This window comes from Phyllostomus discolor, chromosome 14, assembly GCF_004126475.2.
Source record: "Phyllostomus discolor isolate MPI-MPIP mPhyDis1 chromosome 14, mPhyDis1.pri.v3, whole genome shotgun sequence".
NCBI classification, from domain to species: Eukaryota; Metazoa; Chordata; class Mammalia; order Chiroptera; family Phyllostomidae; genus Phyllostomus; species Phyllostomus discolor.
This window is the reverse complement of record NC_040916.2, coordinates 4508693-4517538: the sequence shown is the minus strand read 5'-3', so window position 1 is coordinate 4517538 and position 8846 is coordinate 4508693. Positions and strand designations below refer to the sequence as shown.

General features: G+C 58.0%; 1 protein-coding gene across 10 annotated transcripts in view; it reads right to left on the bottom strand.

Moving 5' to 3' along the window:
• Nucleotides 1-951: 951 nt before the first annotated feature.
• NFASC (neurofascin) overlaps nt 952-8846 on the bottom strand; it is a 195593-nt gene continuing 187698 nt past the window's right edge. For all 10 annotated transcript variants that reach the window (XM_036015545.1, XM_036015546.1, XM_036015547.1 and 7 more), the window contains one exon: nt 952-7079. In XM_036015545.1, the coding sequence (XP_035871438.1) occupies nt 6848-7079 (232 nt within the window). In that variant the 3' untranslated portion in view covers nt 952-6847. The remainder of the gene's footprint in view (nt 7080-8846) is intronic.

Here is an 8846-nt window from a genome sequence, read left to right as displayed (position 1 = left end):
CTTCTTGGCTGTCTGACTTCCATTCAGATAAATCCTCTGTCAGTTCTGAGTGATATTATGTCTGTAAATTATTGTTGTTCTATTCTTGGTTGTGCGAGGAGGTACAGTGTGTCCACCTATTTCTCCATCTTGCCAGAAGTCACTATCTAAAGTCTTATTTTAATGAAGCAATAAACCCCTCAATGCTCTGTTCTGAGGACCTTTGAAGGGAGAGTAACCACAGGTAGGTTGGATACTTACTTGGTGGTTCTTTGCCTAAGAGAGTTGGGTTTGCTTTTTCAGGGAAATCTTTTTGCCCCTTCACCCCCAGTACTGCCTACAGACCACCAGTGATCAGAGCCTCCCCCCAGCCCCGACCAGTCCCGAGCCCCCTCTGTCCTGAGGACAGGGAGCCACATTGCCGGGGGTCGCTCACCGTACTTCTTGCCTGGGTGGCACTCTGGGGCCACTCCTCAGTGAGAAGTAGCACACCTGTAGGCCCCCCAATCTTCAAGTCACAGGTGTACCGAAAGAAAGGTTAGTAGCCCCTCTCAACCAACAGCCCTCGCTGTTTCTTTCCCATTTCTATTTGCTCGTTGATTGAGATTCCTTTGAGTCTATTGAGAGGGGCTTTGGTCTGTTGTGAGTTTTGATTATGCAGCCAGATCAAGTGTCCTCTGTGCCAGCACAGGGCAGGCCCATGCTGGCGTCCTCGCGCCTCAGGGCAGGGCGCAGGGGTAGGGGTAGCTCTGCCTGCGCCCCCCACCCCCGCCCAGCACTGCTTCGAGGTGCACAGGCAACGGCATTGACTCGGGGGTCCCCCTGTCCACACCCCTTCCAGTCACTGTATGACAGAGGCCCAGAGGCACGTGCTGTCCGGCACCTGCGAGGAGCCCTCGGATCTGTTCCTGTCATTCACCCCCGACATCATCCCTCTCCCACCCACCAAGGAAAATGAACACAGGCCCAGAGTCCATTTTGAACAACTTTTATTATACGTTTAGTGTTCTCTATACAAAAGAAATCAGTGTTTTTTTTTACAGTGGTTCAAAAAAAATTCTGAATAATTTGGCCTTTTCTTTGCTCATGCAGTCAGTGTATAAGTCCATGTATTAGACGGTCCTCCACGGCCCGGGCGTCTTCCCTGCTGAAGGTCGTGCGCGACACCCTCAGAGATGCATCTGTGGCTGACAGCGCTGGTTAATGCAAAATAACTCACAAAAGGGAAGGACACGATGTGAGAGGGGTTAAAACAATGTCTGCCACAGCGAGTTAGGTATTTAACCAATGGGAAACAGATCAGACGTGGGGTGTGCGCACAGGTGAGAAGGGATGGAGACACTGGGAAAACCTTTTCCCACCGAAAGGAACCAATTGGGATGGCCCGGCGTGGGTGGGGGTGGGACCAGGATGGAAGGCGGCACGTCGCAGGCAACCGACGCGCAGCTCAGAAGGGGTGCGCAGGAGCTGGGCGGAGGGCCAACACTGACTGAGGACGTGGCATTGGGATCAGAAAAAAGAGCAGCAGGGCGGGGGCATCTGATCTGCATCATTTTAGAAAAAGAAACAGAGCAGTGCACAAAGTTCCGGGTTGCTCGTCCCAGATTTTTGTGTTATTGCTTCACCGAAGTCTCTGCATGTGCTGAACCGCGGCCCAGCAGACCCCAGCATGGCGGGGCTTCACGGGCCCCGCTGCCCCTCGAGGCCAAGGGTGGAGTGGACAGAGAGCCCTTCACACCCTCACTTTCAAGGGGCACAGCATGCTGGGGGGCCGATGTGTTACAAGTCTAGGCTTCACAGTGACAAACGCCAGCTCCCTCGTCACCCTTCTCCTGGCCTGGGTCTGCCCTGAACACCACAGGCTACCACACACTGACTGACCCTGGACTCAGAAAAATCCTTTGTGTCTCCCACTTTGGGAGGATACGGGGATGTGGAGAGAGGGGTGAAGGGGTACAGAGGGCGAACTGGAAGGACAGTTAAGTAATGCCTGTTTCCAAGGAGGCGCCTGGAGGAGGTGCAAGAACACTAGAAAAGGAGTGATGGGGCCCGTGCTCAAGCCGTGACCTCACCTCCATTTACTGGCTGTGTGACCTTGGGCAAGTCCCCCCACCTGTCCGGGTTTTACTGCCCTTGTCTGCACGAGGAGTCATTTCAATCAGACCAGCTCTGGACTCCTTCACGTGCTGAAATCTGAACCTGATCCTGTGCTAGACGCCTTTCCATCTGGTTCATGTTCATCCTTCCCATCAGGGAACACCACTTAATACTAACACACTGGTAGGGGAGCACTGGTTGGGTGCGGCCTCCCTGGGTGGCTGTGCGCCTTTCCCGCTGACCCTTCCCTGTGCCTGTCTCGGGAAGGCCTGTTCCCAGTGGAGGGAGGGACGGGTGCTGCTCTGGCTTGGGCCAGGCAGGCTGGGGGCTACCCAGGGGCTGCGCGCTGCCCAGAACACTGAATCTCCTGACACGTCAAGCTGTTTGACTCTGACTTAAAAAAGGTCAGACGCCTCCTACATGCTACTCCTAGTCACCCTGCGAAGTTCAACCAGGATCCACGGGGGATTTCTTTCTAGGGGCCCTAACTGTGTGCTTGGCAGACTCTCCCGGGGTCATGATCAAGGTGTCATGATGGGGGAAGAGTGCTCTGTGCCTGTATCACAGCCACTTGCCCCCCCCCCCCCCAGAAGGGGCTCCCCAGCCCCGGCCCCTGGGGACCAAGAACCAAGGAGTCTCAGTTCGTCAGTGTTAGCGAATGAGCCTTGTAAAGGCAAAGGCAGAAGCATGTCGAACCCCTGCTCAGTCATGGAGCTGTTTGTGCTGCTCTGGGACTCGGCCCTGAGTTTGCAAAGGGCCCCGGGAGCCTTAAAGAGCCACTGCTTGTGCTGTTCCTGGGAAAGGTTCACTCTCCCTTGCATCGGACTTGTTCTCTCTTCCTGTTGCCCTCTGGAATCACCCAAACGGGCCCAGCCTGGGCAGCCTTTCCTCTGCCCTGAATCGGGCGCTGAGCCCCACACAGCCCTTCACATCTTGTCTCAAGTGGGCCAGGGTGTGGGCTCGGCCTCTCCAAGGCACCGCCATACTCTGCACCGTTCCTTCTGCGCAGCCGTCCTGCAATGCGGTCTCTCTCTGCTGTGTGTGTGCCCACGTGCAGGCGAGCCCTTGTGAGGGTGCTGGGTGTGGGTGGGGAGAGGCAGTCCCTCAGCCGGGAAGCCAGATACTCTTGGATCTGTTTCTGTCCCTTTGCTAAGGCCAAGCGTGTTCGGGGAAACAATGAAGCTCTCTGGTCCCAGGCGGCAGACAGCCCTTGCAGGTGAGCAATGCTGGCACTGGCGGCCGCGCAGGCAGGCGGGCCCTTCTCCGGACCTGGTTTGCTAGGAAAGGGGTGGACCAGATACTTCCAACACCTCACAGCAAAGGCAATGGACAAAGGAAGGAGCCAGTTTGGTCTTCCCTTTAGCTTAAACTCAGCCCTCTCCCCAAAAGCAACGTAAGAAAGAACAGGTCCCATTTTCCATAAGCCAAGCGAGGTGGGAGGCAGCTGTCCCTGGGCCTTGCTGTGGAAGGCTCCCCAGGCACAAGCCTCCTGGCTCCTCAGGTGGGGCCATGTCTCTGTGGAGAGAGGCATTCAAGGAGGGACTGAATAGGGGAGACCGAGGCACTGAAAATACAGACAGCTTAAGCCCCTTGCCCTGGGGGGGCAGAGCAGAGGCTCAGGATGCAGGGCTGCTCCTCCACTGCCGCCCCCCCCTCCCCCCAGAGCTTGGATGCCCTGTCTTGCTCAGCCTTATAGACCGATTCTCCCGCTGAAGGTTCTCCCTTCCAGCCTGGGGCCACTGGAAGTTCACATGCTCAGAGTGCTCCCAATCAATGCCACTGTGTCCCAAGACTCGGGTCCAGGACTGGCAGCCCTGAGAGGGCAGGGGCCACACCAGACTCTTCACCCTGGCCTCCAGGGCTCTGAGCCTGGCTCACACCAGCTGTTCAAGGGTGGATACTGAGCAATCAGCGGACAGACGAAGCCACAACTCTTGCCCCGGGGCATGCACAGCAATGGGACTTCTGGTCATTGTGAGAGGGGACCTGTACTTCTCCCCCCACCACCCCCCAGCCTGGGTCCCCTAGCCGGATGGGCCGAAGCTCTAATGGTATCTCCCTTTCCTGCACTGGTGGGTATTTTGGGGGGTTGCCTGAGAGCCCCAGCTGGCGGGGAGCGCGGGACAATACTGCTCTCCTGCTGAGCTGGGCGGACTCCGGCATGGTGCTGTGAAAAGTGGACTTCCTTCTCCCCGGAAGGGCTGCCTCCCTAACCCTAACACTGCAGCCCACACACCTCTCTAAGGACCTGCCACCTTTGCTTGGGAACAGCTCGGTTCTTCAGGCCCAGGTGTGCTCTCACCTGCCAGGAGGGCTGTGGAGGCAGGGTGGTGTGGGCCGCCTCCTGATGGGGCCAACAGCACTATCTTCACACGCCACGAGGGATGGTGCACAGCTGGGCACGTTGGGAACGAGGAGCGAAGACGGACCCCCCTCCCGAGACCCAGTGGTGGCAGAAGGCCCTCCCTGGTCATCAGCGTGCGGCAGGCCTTCTAGAGGCAGGGGAGGGGCACGGTGACCTCCTGCAGTCCTTCTCTGAGTCCTAAGAGACTGTTTTCAGCGCAATTAAGTTCACTAGTGCACAAGGCGCAGCATGGACTCAGAGCCTGAGAAACTGGCTGCCTGGCGCAGATCCAGTGTTTTCTGAAAAGGTCGGTCTTTCCTGCGGCTCGCAGGCACACTTCCCCGGCAGTCCCTCGAGGACCCTGGGCCACGGGAGTGCCCAGCTGTGTCCAGGCAGAGGTCAGAACAAGCCAGGCAATGGGACCCCTGAACACACCCTCCAGCCCCCTGCTATTGACCTGGTCCCTGTCACCATGAGATCTGCTCCTTGGGCTTCTAGGCAGCGAACCTGACCAAGGCTAAGGCCAAAAGACAGTTACTTGCTCTCAGGTTCAAACAATGTAGTTGGCTGAGCTCTGGGCTATGGTTTCTTTTCCGCAGGCAGAGTATGTGTATCGATGGGCGTGACCTTCACTGACTGCTTATGAAGTGACATAAGCACTGCTAACACCTTTGTGGCTTAAACACGTGGCAAGTGATGCTTTCCTCAAGTCTCTGAAGGACGTAGCTCCATTCCCGCCCAGGTCCCCTGGCAAGCGGCTGGAGACCCAACTCAGCGGCTGTGTCTGTGGCAGGTGGCCCATTACTGGGGTCAGCTTCCCCCTCCTGAAATCGACGCAAGCTGCAGCTACAGGATTACTCTTGGGCTCCAGATCTCCCTCCTCTGAGACTAGGTACCTTTGGTTTCAAAAGTGGATTAGGTGGGGTGGATGAAGGCCGCGCCTTCGGTCACTGAGAACTGCAGGTCTGCGCGTGTCTCCGCCGGGGGCAACGGCTGCAGGGCTTGTGTCAAGTGGTGCTTCTGGTTCTGCTGTGACGCTTGCATAGGCCGCCCCGTATCCCTTGAGACAGACGTCGCTGGAGGCTTCAAGGCTTGCGGGAAGGGGCTGGGGACCTGGGAACCGCAGGGACAGAGCAGAGTTGCATAAGGCATACGAAGAGCGCCGAGTCCTCCAGGCCAGGCTTCACAGCACTGTCAGGGCAGCGGCCCTGCCGGGCCCCCTGATAGGAAAGGACGCCAGCGCAGTCTCAGCCTCAGCAGGGCCCCGTCTGCATGGGCCCCAACCTGACGGAGCTGACCGAAGAGATGGCGCCTGCGGGAGGTCCAAGGGGCGCAGTGCTTCACGCTCCCAGACGCACCGGCAAGGCTTCTGCATCACAGGGCTCCATCTCCTCGAGGCAGCAGCGCCGACCCCTGACCAGGCAGGGGGCACCCTGTACCCTGGGTGCAGTGGGTGTGGCCCTCACTCCTACACCCTGAGTTTCACTGATGGGGAGGAAGGAGTCCAAACCCAGTCTTTTTCTCCTGTCTTGAGGCGAGTGTAGCTCCCCAGGAACCAGATGCCTGGTTTTCTGCTGCTTGAGGTACCGGTCACTGGAGTCGGAGCCCCTCCCACCAGTGCCCGTTCTTGCGCCCCACGCTCCCTCGTGGGAGTCGGTGCAGCTCTCGTCTCGGACACTCTGGAGGGTGGGGCAGGGGAAGAGCGAGGAGCAAGAGGGAAGCCCACCTCCCACCTGAGCCAGAGCGAGGCGAGGTGCCCTGTCCCCCCTCTCCCTGCCAAAAATACTGTCATTTTTCCAGAAAGGAGCCAAGCCCAGCTCAGCAAGTGGCAAGGCTGAGGTGGACGGGCTGTGGGCACAGGGAGGCATATGGCGAGAAAGGCATCCTTCGGAAATACATGGGCCCGGCGTGGTGTGAATACTGCAGCTTTCCCCTGTGTTCTTTTATGGACCAAACTTCTTTGCCTATCTTTGCAGTTTTCAGGGGGTGAGGGGACGGATTAATCCGCCAATTTTTTTTTCCAGGGATATTTCAAAAGGAAAATAAAGGGAGACATTAGGTCTGGAGGAGAAGATGCATAGAGCAAAAATAAAGACAATGAGAAGTACCAGAATCAACAGAAAGTGGTGAGTGAGTGTCAAGGTCAAGGGCAGGCAGTGTGGGAGGAAGGCTCAGGGTGCCTGTGAGGCTGAGCAAGGGGCTCGGGCTCCCTCCAACTGAGCTTGGCCGTGGGTCTAGCTCTCCCACACAGACGGCACCCAGGCGTGTGGGGTCATTGGGAGGGGGCTTGTGGTTGGCTGGGTGGTCGGTGGTCCTCACAGCTTGGCAGACCCCCACATTGTACCCTTGTCCCTGAAGGTGGTGGCTCTGTCCCGCCATCTCTTCTCTCCCCACTTGCAAAGTCGTGGCGGTGCCTGGGGGCCTCCATTAGGCCAGAGAATAGATGGCGTTGACGGGCGACGTGGCCTCCGAGCTCTCGTTGCCTTCGGTCTCCTCCTTGTCCTTTTTGACCGTGTACTGGCCGATGAAGGAGCCGTCCTCGTTGAACTGGCCCTCGCCGCCCTCGCCATAGTCCACCAGGCTGTCGTCACTCTCCTGCTGCTTGATGGTGCCGTCCAGGGACGTCTGGCTCCCCTGCAGGGGCTTGTTGTCCTCATCGCTGGCCAGAGAGAGACAGAGAGTCAGGGCCTGGGCCGGCCTCACGCTGCCCAAACCCAGGTGGGCTCTTGCCGAACACACACACTACACGTGCTACACCCCTCAGAGAGGACAGGACCTCAGGGGCCGCCCGGGCCAGCCCTCCCCTGTCCAGCCAGTTCTACAGAAGGGAAGCTACAGCCTAGAGGACAAGCAGCATCCCTGAGGGAGGTGGCAAGTTGGTGCAGAGCTGGGACAGGAGCCCACACTGGGGGCTCCTGGTCTGAGGTCCTCTTCATGCAGCTGGGCCGCTCTCTGGGGTGGAGCAGACAGGGGACTGCCTCCCTGAATCAGGGAGAACCAACTACTGTGAGGCCCGGCAGGACGGGGAGTCAGGATGGAGGTCTAGCCACCAGTGTGTCATTCTGTGGTCCTGTGGCCTTGGCAAAGCCCTCTCACTGGGTCTCGGTCTCTCCATCCAGAGGGGTTGGAGCAGCGATCTGTGACTTTGTCTGCAAAGGCTCTGCCCTTGCCAAAAAGCCAGGGTCTGGGCCTTAGAGAAACCAGCCTGTGCTGGTCCCTCCCCTTCTCGTCTGATGCCGTTTCTTTCAGCCCTCTCTCTGGCTTATGTACAAACAGATGCTGTTGCTCTGTGCCTGGCAAGTGAAAGAGGGTATGATGTGCAGGTAATAGGTGAGACCAGAGGGTCCAGCCAGCTCCCTCTGAGGCCCCCAGGTCCTGTCCCTTATCTCCTCCTGGGCCAGAGTGTCCGGGAGGCTGGTAGTTAGGCAGCTACCCACTGTGCCTGCCATGCCCCCAGCAAATGAGATGCCCAAGTGAGCCGGGGGTCTGCTCAGGCACCACATCCTGTCTCCTGGCTGGAGAATGCTCTGCCCTTTCAGCTCAGAGGGTGGCCTGGGTGCTGCTGGCTGCACTTCAGAGGGGAAACAAGCTCCTGGGCAGGAGGCAGTGGGGCCAGCAGTGAGAATCTGGGTCCTGGTAGGCAGGACCACAGCGGTGCCAGGTGGTCTGAGCAGACACACTCTGCCCCAGGCTACCTTCAATACTGGGCATGTGGAAAACATTATACTGGGCAGCGCGGCTCTGGCTTCTAACAGCAGTGCTAGGCAAAGACAGGAGAGGGTGAGGGCAAGAGCCAGAGGAGCTGGGCATTAGCAGAAGATGGAAAGCTATTAGCCCACTCCTCCCAGGCCACAAGTGAACGCAGCCCTATGAATGCAGCCTGACTGCGTTCTCCGATGGCAGCACTGTGGCAGATGCGTGCTGAGTGAGGGCTGTGGGTCCACGCAGTTTGTGCAGGAAGTGGAACTCACCTTTTGAGAACCAGTAGATTTTTAAAAAATGTGAAGGTCTAATTGGCTTTATTGAGTGATTCATAAATGGGGCTGCATCCCCTCTAGCAACTAGAAGTGTGCCCCCAAGAAGTGGCAGGTTCTAATTACCAGGCTCCTTACCCCACCTGTGAGGCTTTTTCACCTGCCGTCCCTCCCCGGGCCCTCCAGCCCACCTGCAGACACATGAGGACTGTGTCTTGGATTTGAGGGAATTCCAGGAACCTGAGCTCAATGCAAATGCTGGACAGGGAAGGGATGGCGCCCTCCAGGTGGGAGGCAGACAGAAGGAGGACAGACCTTTCCGACGGGAAGCTTGAAAGAAACCAGAATGACTGGGAGCCCTGGTCTAGACTCCTGTCAGCCTGCCTTCCACGGGAACTTCATGGACCCGGTGGGCAGACAAGGGAGAGGGAAGCAGAGGGAGCCCCACTGGG